Source organism: Triturus cristatus, chromosome 4_1 (genome assembly GCF_964204655.1).
Source record: "Triturus cristatus chromosome 4_1, aTriCri1.1, whole genome shotgun sequence".
Lineage (NCBI taxonomy): Eukaryota > Metazoa > Chordata > Amphibia > Caudata > Salamandridae > Triturus > Triturus cristatus.
The window spans coordinates 368,260,452-368,280,825 of record NC_140585.1 but is presented as its reverse complement, the minus strand read 5'-3'; the positions used below and the strand labels follow the sequence as shown (position 1 = coordinate 368,280,825).

At 49.4% G+C, this 20,374-nt stretch overlaps 1 protein-coding gene across 2 annotated transcripts in view; it reads left to right on the top strand.

Moving 5' to 3' along the window:
• TTC38 (tetratricopeptide repeat domain 38) overlaps positions 1-20,374 on the top strand; it is a 508,844-nt gene that overhangs the window by 47,467 nt on the left and 441,003 nt on the right. For both annotated transcript variants that reach the window (XM_085652408.1, XM_085652407.1), the window contains exon 2: positions 10,998-11,075. In XM_085652408.1, the coding sequence (XP_085508534.1) occupies positions 10,998-11,075 (78 nt within the window). The remainder of the gene's footprint in view (positions 1-10,997; positions 11,076-20,374) is intronic.

The following is a 20,374-nucleotide window of genomic DNA, read 5'->3' as shown; positions in this document are numbered from 1 at the left end:
AAACATCTATAGGGGTTACGATATCCCGCATATCGGCCCTACACTGGCTTCCCCCTCCCCCTCTGGCTGTGGTTGCCCTGCTTGGACCTGCAAGTTGACTCGGGGTGGGAGGGGTGACCGCAGATCGCACATGCATGTCTGAATTTACAGGTGCCCGGGGCCCTCGTGCAGATACGCTTATTAAAGTCCCAACACACCCCTTTTCTCTCAAACCCCCCCCCCCCTACCCCTACCCGGGACCTCACTCCCCTGAGCCGCCCGAAAGGGGTGCTGAGGTCTGGTGAAGTACCCCCTGCCCGCAGTGGCAGACTGTAGTGGGGCAGAGCTCCCAGAGAACTGCCTATGCCATGACACAGAGTCCACCTTATCCCATGCCAATGACGCGTCAAATTCCCTAGCTTTCCTGAAATTGACATCATACTCCTTCCAGGCATCCCCCGGGTACTGCTCGCTCCACCCCACGATTCTACTCTGGTAACAAGCCAATGACGCCTGCACATTAGGAGGCCGCTCGGCCATGATGGTTGTGAACACTGCGAAAGCCCTAACCCAATTGAGCAAAGATTCTTCAACCCTAAACCTAGCACACTGTGCCCTCCACTCACTTGGAAGCATCCACTCCTTTAGTGTCTTTGCCTGGTCCATCTCCCTGTGATCCAGTAGTAATGAAAAAATGTAAACATATTTCCCCGCCCAAATGCATTCCTTCGTTGCCTGGGACACATGTTGTGCCAAATTCTCAGACCTAGAGGGCAATGACCCATCGCCCAAGAGGGGCAGTGCCACCTCCTTACCCTTTTCCTGCGCCGCGACCGGTTGACCACCATCTGCCGTTGGTTGGGCGGGGCTGGAACCTGTAAGTGAAGAAGAAAGGGGAACCGCAGCTCTATCCGCTGCCGCTGCTGCTTTAATCTTTTCTACCAACTGTGCTGCTTCAGCTGCATGGTCTGATGACGCTGGTAAAACCCCCCCCTTTTTTAGCCAAGGTAATAAAGCCGCTATCTGAGATGCCAATTCAGGCGGGACCGAGTCTGGGCTATCTGGTGGGACTATGGGCCCCCCGGGAGGCATAGCCGGTGGGGCTGGCCTGATAGGCGATGGAGAGACCGGTACCGGCAGACCCGGCACTGGGATCGGTAGCACGGGCGGGAGGGTAGGCCCCCCAGGAGGTGGCGGCGGCGGCATGGCCGGAGCCAATGTAACGGGTGCCGGGACAGGTACCAAGGGTACTGAATCAGAAACCGTGGGTGTGATTGAAACCGGTACCACCGGGGCTGGGGCACTGCGCCTTCGCCTCTTAGCCTTGGACGACTTGGGCGGGCTAACAAAATCCCCCCCTGGACAATGGTGCCTTCCGCTGCCGCGCGGGCCTGCCTGCAGGTGCTGGGGGGTCAGTAAACCTTTCATTCAAGCGTGCTTCCAATTCATCCACTTTACTCAATCTCTTATTGATGCTATTCATCTCCTGCATCATGGCCTGCAACATGACCTCCATCCTGGACCCCCCTTCACTACCCACTGGCCCCGCCATGACTTGGGTGCACCGCCCTACACTAATACCCTAATACAGGCGTCAGTATGCTTATTACCTTCACTAGGTGGAGGATCTACAGGGGGCTGTAAGCACCATGCAACCGTAACCGCAACGCCCCGGCTTATCCGGTTTGTCAGGGGTGAGTGAACTCTAACGTAGACCCACCCGGCGGCTACCAGAAGCAATGTAATGCGAGCCCCCCGCTCTCCTCTTACCGATCGAATCCTGCGTACTCCCAGCCGGAATTGAAGATACCTGCGACCACAACCGCTGGCCACCACTCGGGGCTTACCACAAGAAATTACAGGGACGTAGTAATAGCACCTGAAATAGAAAATGTATTAAATCCCGGTAGTTATGAAAAGTTACACACGTATGTACGAGCTCCACCTTCCCTTCACTGCCCAGTCCACTGGCCTTGGCTGTTGCCCCTCGCGCGTGTTTCAGCCCCTTTCTCTTTCAATATTAATGTGTACTACGAGTACTTAAAACTGTGCTCAGTAACAGACTTATTTGCACCTATGATCGACCAATCCTTGCTTTTGTTAGGCACGGGGAGATTAAGTGAGTTGCTCAGAATCACCAGAGGTCCTGTCTTCAAGTCGAGGCTAGGTAAAACCACCTTAATATATAGCTGAATGGGGTCCTGGTCAAGTAATGCGTATCAAACCTCCCTCATCAAACACGACACCAATATATTGTCGCTCTCTTTCAGGCTCTCTGTATTTCTATTTCCGGCATTAAATACAGCATGGGAACATCAGATTCAGGCCTGTTGGCTATGCCCATGCACGTTTAAAAGAGGGTGTGTAATCTAACACTCATCCTTGTACTGACCGGCGGCATCAATCTATGCATAAATCAGAAACATCTGCTCTGCGGTGCCATACGCAAATTCAAAATAAAACGTAACAGCCTGGGACCTCACACACTCAGCGCACGATCGCAGGAGGGGCGTGCCACCGCCTCCCAGTACCTGCTACCTTCCTTGCACGCTGCCGACGCCGGATCACACGCTCCGTTCCCCTCTCGTGGGACGCGGACCACAGAATGCCTCCGTCGCTTCCGGATCGCGAAATCGTATCCCCGGAACACACGATGCCTCCTAGCGGACCCCACGAGGCCGTCCGGCGATTCTTCGTGCTCCTGATGCCACTCACTGCCGTCCGACGCGAACGCGAATCCTCACTACGAAGCGAACCTGCAGATTAAAAATAAAACAAGCGAAAAGTTATCCGCCCCGAGCGCCGGGGCACGTCCTATGTGGGGGAGCGTCCAGGGAACAAGGGGGTCACCTGGGCGCTCCTCACCGCTTTATCCCCCCCCCAGTGGCCCGCCCCCCTCCCTTCCGACCCGGATGTCGATTAACGACATCCGGGTCATTCAGGCAGCCAATCGGCGGTAGGGCGCGCCCCCTCAGTGACGCGCCCCACCACCGAGTAGTCCGGGGGGAGGTCGCCGCACAGCCATGCAGGCGGGGGGGGCCAAAAGCCCCCCCTTTCCATTCGTAAAACTCACAAAAATGTTATTGAAGATATTTAAACCATTGACCGTCCATGCTACTAGGATCGCATCATCCGCATACAAAAGCACAGGTACAGTTTTATTCTTGAGCGTCAACATGTCATGTCTATTTTCAATTAGATGCGCTAATTAGATAAGCCTATATTGGTTATGGAAGCTTTTGTTCTGTTGGGGGATAAAATCAAGGCTCTGTTACTAAAATCTAATAGAAATACTCGCTCCAACCTCAATTCCTGATCACGCATGTTCCACTGCCAATAAAAGGCTACTGCAGGCTCTAAAAAGTGAGCCTAGAAAGAGGGCAATGAAAACTGATTGCGGGCAGGTTTTAAAGCAATGTCTTCAAAAAAGGAAAAAAGAATTGCAGTCCGAGGCCTGGGAAGATTCGGTGCTTTTCTGCAACTATAAAACTTTAGCTCATTCTGAAAGCGGTTTACTCTCCCAAATATGCATGAAAACATCCATCTGGATTTCCGGTTTCAACTTGTTTTGCTAAAATTGGAGCTAGTGTTCTGTTATTAAGCAGGATGTTATGGTACCGTGGCTCCTGGGCGTGCGCACATTTAGAGACGCTTCATATCTTAGAGCAGTGTCTCTTTATGCGCGTTAGTTGTGGGAGTTGGCCTTCACGCTTGCGTTCTTCTGGAAACGCGTCTGAGGGAAATTAGTTGTGTCATGTTAATCATCATTTCCAGTGTGATTCAGTCAGCTTTTTCCTGAGGTGAATATAGGGACCTGCATTGGATTTTACACGATTGGGCTATGAGGTTCAAGTGAGATAATATTTACACGCACACACACAAGCTAATCAGTGCATGTGCAGGTTAATTATAATAATTACCAGTCAGTGTAGTTATTGCTGAAGGAACTACCGCTGTACCATTCACCGTGAGGTTTTCCTGAAAATCAAGAAAGAACCATTATCAGAAGAAAGGTTTCTACAAGATGCATACTGCTCATTAAACACAATAAATAGAAGGGAGGCATAAGCTACAGTCAAATTGGGTAAGTGCTTTTAAAGAATAGAATCTGTAATTAAAATTAGAAAAAGTAATGGTTTCTAAGAATAAAGTGTGAAACTATAGGTTTTCTCCACTTGCAGTTTCTAACAACTCAGAAGAAAAACACATCTGCTGAGAGGAACCAGAAGAAAGGCGTTTCTGTCTCTTCTTGGCCTCTATCCCTTTCCCCCTTTGGGTTTCTTCAGCCATATTGCATTTTGACAGCATTTGGCCGGGAAATTGAATAGCGGAGTTGGTAACTAGTGTCATCCTGCTCCTATGCATTTAGGTGTAACTGACAATTGGATAGGATGTCTACATCTAAGATGAAATTGCACAAATGTCTTGAGACAAAAATGTAATCAATAGTAGGATTTGTGGCATGACCTACAAATGTTGAAGCTACAGCAGTACTGGGTTTAACAAATTGTAAGGGATATCAAAGATCAACCCTCTTCAAGTAGCTATGCAGGAAGGTATTTCTTGCATCCTAAGCAGTTTAATAACACTTCACTAGTGAACAGATTCACAGATGGAAGCAAGAAACTGCCACCAATTTTAAAGTCACCTCCCACAAACCGGTAATAACCTCATCCTATGGTAGCAGTAGAGTTTGGCAAATTATCTATTTCATCAAATTATCTATTTCATCAAACAAAATGGACATGTTACGGGGAACTTAATTTGAAAAGTCACCATTATAAAAGTTAATCAAGATGAAGTATAATCCTCCAGGCCACTTTAAATAAAAGGCCTGAACGAAGGAACACTCCACAGGAATCTGGGTCATAAGGCAGGGCAAGGTGGCTCTAACTCAAACGGACAACACAAAATGTTGCTGTGCTTGAGGGAGAAAGAATTCGGGGAATATAGTAGAGCATATAACCATCACAATAACTAACTTTAGATGGACTTGTTTCCTTCAGCAGCAAAATATCAACATGAAGGATAAATCCTCGTCAGAACTCCTCATTTTGCAATGTTCCAACTAGCCGCACTGGTGATAGTCCTACTTGACTCGATTAGCCCCTCAATCTACTCGCAAGGCAAAATTAAGGGGCCAGAAGAGGAGGTAAAGTCTTCATCATGTCAGTCAATAGCTGCACCATTGTTTCATCTGTGATGTGGATTAAGAGCAAGACATTATCTGATAATGGCGCCCCAAAGCCAAGCCTGTCTGCGCCAGTCTGCGACCCGACCGCGGCCAGCGCCAGGGACCCTGGTCCCCCTGCCATCCACAGATACGACTCGGCTGCCCTCCTCGCACTCAACCCCGGAAGAGACAAAAACTGCCATAGATCGACGCCTAACACCACCCACGGCCAGTTCTACTGCCGACAATCCTTCAGCATCAACAGCCACCCCATGACTGCTGAACCCAGGCCGGGCTCCCGCACCACCAAAGCCCTGATGTGCATCCTCCTCAACGTGCGCTCCTGCCACAGACACGCCACGGAGTTTTGGGACCTGCTCGAGACCCTCTCGCCAGACGTCGCCTTATTCGCGGAAACAAAAAAACTATTCAATGTCATACAGCAGTTCACCAGACCCTCCATCCAAGCCACGGACGTCACTCCATGTCAGGACCTTGGCAACAAGCTCAGCTCCTACTTCTATGTGAAGATCAAGGCCCACTACGACAACTTCAGCGAATGGACTCCGGACACCACCCCCCTCTCCACCACCGACAACCAGCCAACCATTACCACTTAGAAACCTGCCACCACTGAAGACACCACCACACCCATAAAGAAAACCCACTCAGGAGCCCCCACGGACCCCTGCCCTCCGCACATCTACCACAGAGCCGCCGCCACCATAGCACCCGAACTAGGCCAGACCATCAATTCCTCCCTCGAATCTGGCATCTTCCCCGACGACTGGAAGCGGGCAGAGGTCAAGCTTGTCCTCAAGAAACCCAAGAAACCAAGAGACCCGACGGACCTGAAAAACTACCGGCCCATCTCTCTCCTTCCCTTCGCAGCCAAAGTCACCGAGAGATTCATCAACGCCCAGCTGACCCCCTTCATCAAAGAGAACGCCAACCTCGACCCCTCCCAGTCCGGATTTCACAGCAACCACAGCACCGAGACGGCCTTCCTTGCTGCCACTGATGACATCCGCATGCTACTTGACCAGGGCCACACTGTGGGCCTCATCCTACTAGACCTCCGCAGCCTTCAACACCGTCTCACACCGCACTCTGGCAGCCAAACTCCATGACCCCGGTATACGGGGAACCGCCCTTGACTGGATCCACTCCTTTCTCTCCAGCAGAACCCAAAGCATCAGACTCCCTCTCTTCCTCCCCGAACCAACAGAGATCAACTGTGGAGTACCCCAAGGATCCTCTCTCTGCCCCACTCTCCAACATCTACATGGCCCCCCTCGCCGCCATAGTCGGACAACATGGGATCAGCATAGTATCTCACGCCGACGGCACCCTGCTCATCCTCTCTCTCACGAAGAACCCCGAAGACACCAGACTCCGCTTCCAAGAAGGATTGAAAGACGTTGCAGCCTGGATGAGCGACAGCTGCCTAAAACTGAACTCTGAGAAGACAGAGGTCCTCGTCCTCGGACCCTCACCCACTGCGTGGGACAGCTCCTAGTGGCCCCTGCCCTCGGAAACCCACCCACCCGACGCACCACGCCTAGAACCTCGGCATTGTTCTAGACTCCTCCCTCACCCTGACCCGCCATCTGCCCCACTCTCTTCAACATCTACATGGCCCCCCTCGCCGCCATTGTCAGACAACATGGGATCAGCATAGTATCTCACGCCGACGGCACCCTGCTCATCCTCTCTCTCACGAAGAACCCCGAAGACACCAGACTCCGCTTCCAAGAAGGATTGAAAGACGTTGCAGCCTGGATGAGCGACAGCTGCCTAAAACCGAACTCTGAGAAGACAGAGGTCCTCGTCCTCGGACCCTCACCCACTGCGTGGGACAGCTCCTAGTGGCCCCCTGCCCTCGGAAACCCACCCACCCCGACGCACCACGCCTGGAACCTCGGCATTGTTCTAGACTCCTCCCTCACCCTGACCCACCAAATCAACGCCATCGCCTCCACCTCCGTCAACTCCATCTGCATCCTCTGCAAGACCTTCAAGAGGATCCCCTCCGAATGCTGAAAGACCATCACCCACGCACTCATAACCAGCAGACTGGACTATGGCAACAACCTCTACACTGGAATCAACCAAATCCTGCTACACAAGCTCCAAACCATCCAGAACACCGCAGCAAGACTCGTCCTCGGAACCCCATGACCCGAGCACATGACCCAGCTCCGAGACCTCCACTGGCTCCCCATCGAGAAGAGAGTAACCTTCAAGCTACTCGCCCACGCCTATAAATCACTCCACAACATCGGACCCAAATACCTCAACGAAAGTCTCTTTCCACGTACTCAAAAGGAACATCCGCTCTGCCGACCTCTCCCTTGCAGAGACCCATTACGCATCCGCACAACCAGAGCAGGCTGGAAATGTCTTTCTCCTACATCGCAGCATAGACCTAGAACGAGTTCCCATTCCACTTCAGACGCTCCCCCACTCTGCACACCTTCAGGAAGACCCTCAAGACCTGGCTCTTTGATTGATCCGGAGCTGCACCCTCCCCACTCCCCCAGCGCCTTGAGACCATCACGGGTGAGTAGCGTGCTTTATAAACACCTGATTGATTGATTGATATGATGACCTAAAGGCAAGCGCCTGGAGGTAAATCAGTTGACTGAGGTACAGGGCCGACCGGCTGCCAATCTGATGTCGCCGGTTGTGATTTGGGCTTTGTATTCCCACTCTCGTGGGACAGTTCCGGCACTTCAAAATCAGCCCTCTTTTGAGATGGTCCAGGTAGGATTCCATCTCTTATTCCCTTCCAAAATGCCATTCATAGGCTGCACCTTCCCTTCCTCCATTTTTGCTACCCTATACTCAGTCGCTTTAAGGCACAGTGCCAACAGATAAAAGCTTTCACCCAATAGATGGTTAAATTTCTGACTAAATACCTCTGATAGCTCATGAACAATTACCTGAATACCTGCCGTATTTCTTGGTGGGCAATTGAAGGTTGTGGGGTACTCTTCATATTCTCGGAGTGCAGCAGGATGTTTTGGTGGTTTTTTTTCTTCCTCTTTGGTGCAGATTTTGATGCAGATGGTGAAATTAAAGAAACTGTATCTGCAGATGCTTTAGATGGGGCAATAGAAAGATCATGTGATGTGAGGATTACAGGGCGTGTAATGGACTTGCGCAATGTGCGCCTGTGTAACTTCTGAAATGCGGCAGGCAGATTGTTAGTAAGTGAGAGATGCCTTTCAGCCAATTCAGTGTCTTTAGAAATAGTTCCCCCAACCCTTTTAAGACAGCCATCAATAGTTGAATTAGTGGTCCCACACAGGGTTTTTCCTCCGGTTTTGGTCTTACCCATATTATGATGCAGAGATTTTTTAAAAAAAAAGGGTCGGCCCTGCCCTGCTTCCTACAGCGACTGAGGGTCCACACCGGCCTACCCTTGGCCTAGTCTTCACTCGGGTGCGTCCCGAACTGTAGGACAGAGTGGTGATATTTATAGCAGGTATCTACGCCTCTTGGCTCTAAGCACTGTGGGCAGACAGCATTGCATCCCGTACTGTGGGAGACTGGTGAGCTTTATCTCCTTCTGCCACCTTCTGGCGCTAAGCACTCTAGGCTTTGCACTCCCCTCCAGTAAATGTCATCAAACAGCAGTGTGGCTCCTTGGCTCGTGGTCTGCATTTGCCTTCAAAGCCACCTTTAATTTCTGGGGTAGCCTGGTAGAGACATCAAGGCCCAGGTCGTAGGAGGTGATGTGAATGTTGTGATTCGATAAAATATTACTAAATTATACATTTTGAAGGAAAGATGTAATCTTCAGACCGGGGTGGGCATACTAGTACCTTTTAAATATAAGTAAATGTACAGTAAAATAGACAATCAAATGAGAGCTATAAGGCATTTTAGTAAATAGTATCACAAAAGAAATATGTTTGCAACACTAGGCACCCATATTTACGAGCCATATATGGTTTTTGACAAATCATGATTCCTGTCCTGTTAGTAATTATTTAAAAATGATATAGAACAGTGGTTATGTATGTTTTTGTTAGTAGCACTAAATGTAACCCTTGAAGGACTATTGTTAATTGGTGTAGTCTCTACCCACTGTCTTTCACCACATCACTTGGAAACTTCATTAATACAGTTTTATAGATTATAGACATCGTCAGTGCAAAGTAAATAGTATTAAATATTTTGTGAAGACATACCTACAATTTCAACAGACAAATTTCAACATTGTATTTAAATGGCATGGTATAGGCAATGTTTAGAAGGTGTAATACTCACTGCTCTTAGTGATCACCCAAAAAGTGTACAAGTATAAAATGCAGCTTATAAAAGAGCACAAATGATCAGAAAGTGACTCGACAGTAGTCGTCAATTATTGAGAGACACAACCAGTTTCATTAGTCATATTCTTCCTTTAGTCCATTTCTACAAGTCCATATTTAATCCCCCACAAAATATGCGGGCCATTATCAAGATGAGTACATTTGGAGTAAGTCAACTGGAATTCTGTAAAACTTAATAATTGAAAGGATCTTCAAATGCAGGCTCTCAGGACAGGTGTGACGGTGGTGGAGAATGATTGGAGGGTGGCAGACACGTGGTTGGTTAAGGTAATGATTGGGGGCTGTTTAGAAGTGAATTGGGTATTTTGTTATTTGAAAAACAGTAAGTTCTCACAGTACTGTTGGCTGCTGCAATGAATATGTTCTTTCTTGATTTGGATTCGTCTATTGCTGTTACATATTGAAAATGTATTTTGTTTGGCTTGGGATGTCACTGATATGATTGTTCAGATTGACTTTGTCGCCCTCTTGATTTTTTGACCGCATCTCCTGGGTCTCTTTTACACAGTTTTCAGTCTCAGACAGTGTTATTTCAGGTTTTCGGGTCAAGGCTGAAGTACTTGTGAGTTACTTTGATGCTCTGTTTCTATTTCCTTGTTTTGTTTAAGTGTCTGCTTATCCTGTTTGGTGGTGGTGATATGTTGGACGTTTTCTAACCATGACATGGGTTCTCATGTTAACCTGCTGTGGCGTCTTATTGAATTGGAAAGATTTTATCACTTAGAATATGAAATAAATGGATTATGCTCCAAAAGACATGAAGGTCCCTTGAACCCATGATAGGCTCCCAACTAAGGAGTTTAATACCTTTCACATAATGCGTGGTTCTGGTAGTGTAATGTCTCCCTGTTCCTCGGATTGTAAAAGTATGTGTAATGTCAAGGTTAACTGTGGACTGTGCTGTTTTAGCACAATCCAAATCGCATGTTTTTACCTTCCACAACATTTATGGTTTCTTTAATACAGTTGCAGCAGGACTGTACACACACACCACACTGATCTATATACATCACCTAATTTAGAAGATGTTCCAGCTAGAATAATACAAATGGTCTGTGATTTTGCATTCCTTTTTTACTTAGAACTACGTTTGCCATATACTGAAATACCTGAATTAAATAGTGCCTCTTGATTTAAAGATTAGATAAACGAGCAATATTACCTGCTGAAGGTTCACATTCAGTACCAGCTTCTCAAGGAAGGATGTACACTTTGTCCTTTATGCTCCCCGAAAGGGTCTGTGGACCCCTCGGAATGTTGGTACTACGTCTTCTGAAAAGGTGGAAGTGGTCCATGTTGCGTTAATTAAACCACCAATAATCAGAATGCTTGCTTTGGCAGCAGAACTCATCAAGGATCCTGATTGGTTTAGTTCATCCTTGCTGTTGTCCGTGAATGAAGTTATTAGGTAAAATTGTTTCAAAGTAGCTTTATCTAGTTTGAGCCTGGCCTATGGAATGGAATGGTTTCAGATAATGCATGTTTTGTCTTTCTTTTTGCAGGCATGGCAGGATGCTGGGCTCTCTCTTTCTACTCCTAGCAATGAAGCTTGCAAACTCTTTGATGCTGCGCTAAGTCAGGTAAATATTTCTTTGATGAAAATAACTTTGAAATACAAAAATCTATCAAGCATTAGTTGAAAGGATGCTTTTATTTATAATTTTAGGTGCGGCTCAGACAGCTTTACATGTTTTATAGACTTAATATAATCTATTGAGCGAGTGTCATTGAACTCAACTATTGGTGATTGTATCATTCATCAAGCACAAAATAAATGACGGGAGGAATGCTTACAAATTGTCTACTTCAAACCAATTACAGTCGCTCTTGGTAGCATTTCAATTCATCATTCTTTTGTCCAACGTGTTGTACTTTCTGGTGAAGCCCCCCTTAGAAGGGAACACGAGCAACCCTAGAATGGTTTCGGTTTTGTCAGCGAAGTACTGTATGTTTGATGTAATGACACAAGGTCATACCAATATGTGACACAGATGTAACATGGCTGAAACTAGTCTGGAGTTTGTTTTCCCCTCTGGAGAGGTTCCCGTCTGTTGGTTTGGGATGGCATAGTCCCATGAGGGGCAGAGCCTTTATTGATTTGTATAAGATGGACCTCTGTGTAGAGTGGGTGAAAATTATAGGTTGGGTTGAGAACCAGAGAAATTACCAGTGGCTTAGACTATTTTAAAAGCATTCTTCCAATCTCCCTTTCTATATTTGATTGCATCATCCATCACATTCATTGGGCTCTAATTGCTTCTGACTACCATATGTGATGTATGGAATTTTGCTAATGCATTAAACCCTATGACCATTTAATTGGTACACTGTGTTATAAGTCTTCAAAGGGAAAGCTTTCCTTTTTTAGGTCTCGCCTAGGCAGTGCTTGCGCTGTCTCTTTAAGACATGATTCTGTATTCAGCCCTGTCCACTTTCCACCCATCATTTTAATTGGCTCCTATCCTTTGTAAATGTTGGCTTTTCATTGGTCAATAGGCTTAGTAGTCCCTCCTTCATACCACCTTTTCTCTTCTTGTAACCTCCCTTAAGGACACCGCCTGTTACATGTGTTGTTACTCAGTAGGCTTTAATTACAGCCTCTGAGCTCTATTTTCTTTAACTTTGTCCTGCCTGCTGTTGCAGGCAGAACACATTCTCCCTCACTGCTTATTTTCATTTTCATTTATCCAGTGCGGCATGCAGCAGCAAGAATAATGGCGGGTGTGCTTTTCTTATCTTATTTTCTGGCCTAACACGCTACTTGACTTTATTTTTCTGTTTAATTATGTTTTTTTTAACATGGTGGCACCCGCGCTTTAGCTTTGAACATCTTAAGCCAAAGCGCGGGTGTCACATTTGCAAGAGTTTGAGCTATTGGCATTGTAAATGACAATACCTTTTTGCTACTGCCTTTTTATTTGTGTTTACAAAACCTGCAAGCGGTGTTTACCCACCCCTTGCAGGTTTTGTAAACACATAAATAAAAGGCATTATCATTTAGAATGCCAATAGCTCAAACTCTCGCAAATGCAAGACCTATTGCATTGCAAATGCTTGGCTTTGTTTTATGCAACTGTTTTTTTGGTTACAGAGTTGGGAAAAGCTTTTCAGAAATCTACTTTGACCAGACCAGAGACAGGATGATAAAATGTGTTGTTAAAATATTTTATTTAATAGGATGTTCCTCGAAGTATCTAAGGAAAAGAGTATAGCTATGGAGGGAAACTGCTATATCTAAAAGTCTGGCCTCTAGGATTTATGAGAATGCTTGACAGATGCCTCTGAAAGACCAGTGTTTCTCTGGCATAGTCATTCACTTTAGGTGTGACTTAGACAAGGCTGTCAGGTTGGAGGAGAGTCAAATGCCAGACATACTACTGTGTAGGGGAACAGGGTCAGCATAGTCACTCTAATTGCACAACCACTTCTGATTGGCAGAGATTGTGCAGAGTCAGGCACTTGAAAGGTGTGCTGTGTACCTCTGAAAGGCCAGTGGAGCTGTGAAGAGTTTGCTCTATGTCCCTAAGGGTCTCTCCATCTCTACTGCCATGTTGTTATACAAAGCATTGCTGAAACAAATAGGTTTGGTCTTTGTTTTGTCCACAAACAATACACACACAGGCACCTCTGCATATAAACAATACCTACACAGTATCCACACCTAAGCCAATATGTTATTTTGAATGCCGACAAGTGGAAATGGCCATGTAAAAATAGCAGGAACATCCACAGCTAATACGATTATAATCTTATTTAATTCATAACATTAATGAATTCATTGCGTTGCAACACTCATATAAAGGTATTGGTGATTTCGCAAAATGAACCTCATGAATTCAAAGAATAAACATTAGAGTTCAGGAAGTACAGATAGTCTCTTACATCCATTAGAAGCATAACAACAATTCTGGAGACCATAATTTTGCTGGTGGTAGAACTCTGTGCACTTTACAACTACTAAACAGTAAGTGCCTGTGCTTCCCCTTTAAAATATGTGCTGTCCATTAGAATACCGAATTTAGCCTAGTCAACTTCACTACAAGTCCTTTGTGAATGGTGCTTTACGTGCTCGTATAGCATGGAAAGATAAATGTCATACTTGACCTGCAGTGTGTATTTCTGCCACCCACATTTATGACAAAAATATGTTTCTGCCCGGAGCACCACTTTTGTGTAGGCTGCGGATTAAATACACTGCAGTGGCACATGATGTGGAAAATGCCTTTGCCATGTAGGAAAATCCTATTTTACATAGTCATTGGTAAGACCTTCACCCACCCCGTCGTTAATAGCAGACTGGACTATGGAAATGCCCTTTACGCAGGAATCAACAACTCCCTGCTACACAAACTCCAGACCATCCAGATCTCTGCAGCCAGACTAGTCCTCGGCACCCCACGACATGAGCACATGATCCAACAACTGCAAGACCTCCACTGGATCCCCGTCAAGAAGAGAGTAGCTTTCAAACTACTCACCCATGCCTACAAATCCCTCCCAACATCGGACCCAAATACCTCAACGAAAGAATCTCTTTCCACGCACCCAAAAGAAACCTCCGCTCTGCCGACCTCACCCTGGAAGCGACCCCACGCATCTGCATAACCAGAGCTGGAGGAAGCCAAAGCATGGAACGAGCTCCCAGCCACCCGCAGACTCTCCCCCACACTGCACACCTTCAGGAAGAGCCTCAAGACCTTGCCTTTCGGCTGACCCAGAGCTAAACCCCCAGCAACTTGAGACCCTCTTCTGTGAGTAGCACGCTTAATAAATCCCCTGATTGATTGATTAGTCACCCCTACAGTGTACATTATAGGCCCACAGGTTAGGGTGCTTATATATATATATTAAAAAAATGCCACACTAGATTTTTCGTTGGTGTGCCCTTATAGTAAAATAAAAACCAAAAGCTATTTCACTGTGTTGGCCAGGCTAGACATTTTAGGCTTAGGTGGGATTACAATCTTTATTTCCCACCTCTACTTAGGAAAGCCATGAAAAAATGCATTATAGATATTTCCTGTTTAGTTTTGAAAATCTGACTTAATCATAAAGTCAGATTTTTAATAACATAAGCAGAAAACAACATTGTAAACATTACTCTAAAGTGCCTGAGCCAGAACTGGCTAAAAGCCAGTTCTGCCACTTATCTCACTGCCAGCGCTGGAATACACATCCTTGACCCTGAGAATTGGCAATTTTTACTCCGGGGACAATAGCTTGCCTCTGTACCCTGGAAAGGTAAGTGGGTCTTAACCACTGACCACGAAGCAGGGATTAGATTTGTGGGAGTGGACAGAGACGGTTGGTGAAACAAAGGATAGCTTTAGCACTACCTCTTTTGACTTGGGGATGCCGACAAGGACTTTATCTATTAATCACCAACACCCCCATAGACCGCCCCCAATTTTTATGTTTTGATTACCCTCCCCATGTGTGTGACTTCAGCACTAAACCTCTTTTTAGTATTGGCACAAATCTCCCTTAGAACATAGTTAGTAGAATATAGTTTAGTTTAGGCCATTCAACGTGCTATGTCAGAAGATATCTACATATCATACACTCAAGTGAGTGATTGGCCAAGCCACTTGTGGCGTAGAATCCATACAGCGAGCCATGGCCCAGATTTTGTTGAGTGGGCGGTCGGGCTGTAAGACAAGTCTAGTTTCCACACTCGTAGGTACCGTAGAAAAGTTGGAGGACCGGGCCTGCACGCAATATTTCGATTCACTATGCTGGGTATCTGGTTTAGGTGGGAACACACTGGAGCTGACAACAGAACGTAGAGAAATGAAGACAAATTGTTGTGTATGATGGCAGTTTGTCTATATATCTATTAAATGGTTAAAAAAAATAAGTTTTAAATAAAAGACTCTACTTGACAGCTAAACTCCAGCCACAATATGAGGGAAACCCAGTTTTGACCCTGTCAGGTAGGGGATTGTCGAAGAAGCTAATCACAGGCTTGCTTGATGGCAGCTGGGTGCCGACATCTTAAAACATGGTCTCCTAAGTAAGTTTATAATATGGCATAGAGGACGTTTGGCAAAAGGGGGTTAGTGGTACTGCAAGAAAATTGTTAGGATTGGGCAGTAAAACTCCTCCAGTCACTGGGTAGTGCACAGGATAAATCTAGCTCAGAACATTCCTATACCAGGGAAGACTCCATCTGAAGAAGAAGAAGGCCCTCCTGGAAGAAGAATCCTGACTTCTGACTCTTGGTTTCTGCTGGAAGAAGATGACTAATACAAGGACCCCGGAGTCCTGCTGCCACACAGGGGCTGTAATCAGTGGCGTAACCTAAAATGATGGGGGCCCCCTGCAGAACGCGAAGAGGGGCCCCTGAGTCTAGTATATCCCAGATAGATATACCTGGGAGGAATTGAGACCCCTCTGAAGGGCTTGGGGGGCCCCCATGTGCTACAAAGGCTGCAGGGGCCTGCGTTACACCCCTGGCTGTGAACAAGTACTGCTTCAGAAGGGAGGTGTGGACCTGTGCTTCATTTGAGATGTGGTTTCCTGTGCTCCGCACCAGCACTTAATAGTCAACACCAGCCCTTGTGAGTCTGCCATATGGTGGTGTTGTCTGTCTAATTCAGAGATGAGTACAACAGCAAGTCCTTTGTAATTCAGTATACATTAAAAATAATGAATAGCCATTCTTATAGCTTTGGGGTCCTGGAATTGTCTTTTGTCTCACTTGTTTGAATGTGGTGGTTAGCAGTTGTGTTGGTACTTTCATTGGCAGTGCTGGCGGGGGCAATGACTGGTGCAAGCTGCAGTGGCTACCAGAGTAGGACCCTGCACTTTAAAAAAAAAAACTTTTTATAAATTAAGCACTGGTGTGGACAGCCTGTTGTTACACACCCAGCTTCTTGCAGCTGCTTCCGGGGTGCTCAGCACCATCTTTTTGTATACCGGGCCTTGTTTAGGCTCTCAGGGTACCCTAGTAAAATGGACTAATAACACAAAGGTAATTTCCACTGCCGAAGGGATCTGAAAGAAACACGTTAGTTAGATTCCTCACCTTAGAATATCCCCAGGCGTCAGACTGGATCCGGAAGATTTTTCGTCAGCAATACCCCTTGCGCGTCGCTAGGCGTCGTCTGCGGCTCCGCGTCCGTCGTCGGCGTCGTGCGCCGGAATGACGTCGTCGGAGTACTTAGACGCCGCCCTCGCGCGCTGACGTCAGTTCTTCTTTTTTCCGCGCCAGTAAGCGCAGATCCGGGAGAGCTACCCCTTTAGTCAATTTTTGACTAACTTTTTGATCCTTTTTGATCCTGTCAATCGACTCCGGTGCCGGTAGGATGCCTGGTTTTAAAGCCTGTGCTGACTGTAACCGCCTGATGTCGGTTACGGACCATCACCGCCGGTGCCTGTACTGCTTGGGCCTCGACCACGACGCGGAGTCGTGCTCGGACTGTAAGGCCCTGACCTCGAAGGCTAGACAGGAGCGGTCCCGTAATCTTCTCGAGGTTCGCCACGCGGCTCCGCGCGCCTCTCGATCCCGGTCCAGGAGGAGGTCCAAGGATCGGTCGCGGAGCCACAGCCGACGTCACCATCGGTCGTCGGGATCCAAGTCTTCGGGTAAGTCGAAGCATTCCAAGAAGTCCAAGAGGCGACATCTCTCTTCGGACTCCCCTCGCCGGTCGCGCGACTCGGCCGAGGGTCAGGGTGGTTCCACCCCCGCGGCTCCGGCGGAGCCGCAGGCGCCGCGCACGTCCCCATACCCTCCGGTCCCTGGGACTAACGCGACGCCGGCGGAAGTCATTGCCTTCCTCTCGGCCATGAGGAACCTGGCTCCGCCGTCGGCGCCCGCTGGTGCGCCTTCGGGCCCCGCGGACCCGACTGGGCTCCGGCCTCGGCGCCGCAAGCGCCCGAGGGACACGTTCTCGAGTCCCCGTCGACGCCGGTCGACCTCGTCACGCCTCCTCCGCCGGCGTCGACACCGGTACCACCCCCGACGCCGACGTCGACTCCGCTTGACGTCGTGCCCCAGTTCAGTCCCGCTCCGGGCCCGGCGCCGGTCCGGCGTCGATGGACGCCGAGATGGACGCCGCTAGAGACACATTTTGTCTACCGCCCGGCTCCGTTACTTTCTCCTCTACACCAGGAGTCGGATGATGGGGACTACTGGGAGGGATCCGAGGATCCTATGGCCGCTCAGGCCCAACTGTCCCAGGACTGGGCAGATGAACTGGGGGAGGCCAGTGGTCTGGATACCTCGCCAGACACTGGATTCATCTCTCCTCCGACTGTGGCTTCGGAGGAGGGTGCTGCTTTTTCCGTGGTGCTACGCAAGGCGGCCGCAGCCCTTGGGCTCGAGCTACCTGCCGTGGCTGTGAGGACGAATGTCCTCACTGAGGTGCTTCAGTCTGCAGCAAGCTCCACTGAGCCTCTGCTGCCGTTCAATGAGGCCCTCACTGACGTTCTACAGGGCACCTGGTCCAAGCCCTCCACAGTTCCTCCTGTGGACAGGAACGTTGCCAGGCGCCACCGCCCTGCTCCGGGCGACCCCAGTTTTCTGTCCCAACACCCTACCCCTGAGAGCCTGGTTATCCAGGCCTCCACCTCCCAATCCTCTTTCCCGACCGCCCCGCCGGACCGGGATTCCAAGAGACTAGAGCAGTTTGGCAAGAAGCTATTCTCTTCCCTTAGTTTGGCCCTGCGGTCTTTGAACACCGCTTGTCTCTTGGACCGTTATTCCCACTCTCTGTGGGATGCGGTGGAGGACGCGCTGCCCCTGTGTCCGGAGGAGGTCCGGACACGACTTACCCAGGCTCTGGCCGATGGGAGGGAAGCCGCGCGACATGCTATAAGATGTGGGCTTGACACCACGGACTCGCTGGGTAGGGCCATTTCTACCTCAGTGGCACTTCGACGTCACGCCTGGCTGCGGTCCACGTCATTTTCGGGTGATGTCCAGAGCTCTCTCATGGACATGCCCTTTGATGGCACTCGCCTTTTTGGCGAGAAAGCGGACAGTGCGCTGAATCGCTTTAAGGACTCCCGGGCTACGGCCAAGTCCTTGGGCCTCTCGGCCCCGCGGTCGCAAACTTCCGCCTTTCGTGGCCAAGGAAGGGGTGCCTCCTCACGTACGCCTAGCCACCAGCCGCAGAACCAACCTGCGCGCGGTCGCGGACGTGGTTTTCGCCGAGGCGGTTCTGGAGGACGACGAGGTCAGTCCACATCCACCCCGGCAGCATCCGCCTCAAAACCTTCCTAGTCCGAGCTTTCAGGCCCATTCCACGCCAGTGGGCGGCAGAGTTCGCCATCACCTGCTCCACTGGCGGTCCATCACATCGGACAGGTGGGTGCTGCAAATCGTCCGAAGGGGCTACTCCCTCCCCTTCGAGACGACCCCTCCAGCCATGCCACCGCAGCACCACCGTATCTCGGGGGATCATTTGAATCTTCTCCACGAGGAAGTTTCGGCCCTCTTGGCCAAGGGGGCCGTCGAGCGCGTTCCGAGTCCAGAAGTAGGTCGTGGTTGTTATTCCCACTACTTTCTGGTTCCCAAGAAGGGCAAAGGGGGCCTACGCCCTATCTTGGACCTCCGGAACGTCAATGCCTTCCTCTGGAAGGAGAGGTTCAAGATGTTGACTTTGGCTCAGGTTCTAGCTGCCCTAGACCCCGGAGACTGGATGGTAGCGTTGGACTTGCAGGACGCATATTTCCACATCCCCGTCCTGCCGGCCCACCGGCATTACCTGCGGTTCACGGTGGGCCAAGAGCACTTTCAGTTTACCGTGCTCCCCTTCGGCCTCACCAGTGCCCCTCGGGTGTTCACGAAAGTGATGGCGGTGGTCGCAGCTCATCTGCGCAGATCAGGGGTTCCAGTCTTCCCCTATCTCGACGACTGGTTGTTGAAGGCGGGCTCGCCCCAGGCAGTCGTCTCCCACCTCCAGACTACGGCGGATCTCCTGCATTTGCTGGGGTTTTCTATCAACGTGCCGAAGTCACACCTGAGTCCCTCTCAGAAGCTCCTCTTCATCAGAGCTGTTCTCGATTCGGCGCAGTTCCGGGTCTATCCACCGGAACAGCGGGTCCGGGATATACAGGCCTTGATTCCCATCTTTCGGCCTCTATCCCGGGTTTCGGTCAGGCTAGTGTTGCGGCTTCTGGGGCTGATGGCCTCCTGCATCCTACTAGTGCATCACGCCAGGCGGCACATGCGGGCTCTGCAGTGGGACCTGAAGTTTCAGTGGGCCCAGCATCACGGCAACCTGTCCGACCATGTCTTGATCTCGGAGGGCACTGCACAGCAGTTGCAGTGGTGGCTCACGGACCGCGATTGGGTCATGGGCAGAAGCCTCTCCCTTCCCCAACCGGAGCATGTCGTAGTGACGGATGCGTCCCTCCTGGGATGGGGTGGCCATATGAGAGAGGCGGAGATCAGAGGCCTCTGGTCTCCGGTGGAGTCTCGTCTCCACATCAACCTGTTGGAGTTGAGAGCGATCCGACTTGCACTGAAAGCCTTCCTTCCCTCTGTCCGGGGAAGTGTCGTGCAGGTGTTCACGGACAACACCACCGCCATGTGGTATTGCAACAAACAGGGCGGGGTGGGGTCGTGGACCCTTTGTCAGGAGGCCCTGCGCCTCTGGACGTGGCTGGAACACCAGGGCGTCACCCTGGTGGTTCAACATCTGGCGGGCTCTCTGAACGCCAGAGCAGACGAACTCAGCCGCCGGTGCATGATGGATCACGAATGGCGTCTGAACTCCGAAGTGGCGCAAGGTCTCTTTCAGCAGTGGGGAGAGCCTTGGTTAGATCTATTCGCCACCGAAGAGAACGCGCAATGTCAGCAGTTCTGCGCGTTGGAATTTCCAAGGCGGCACTCGCTCGGCGACGCTTTTCGTCACGAGTGGAGTTGCGGTCT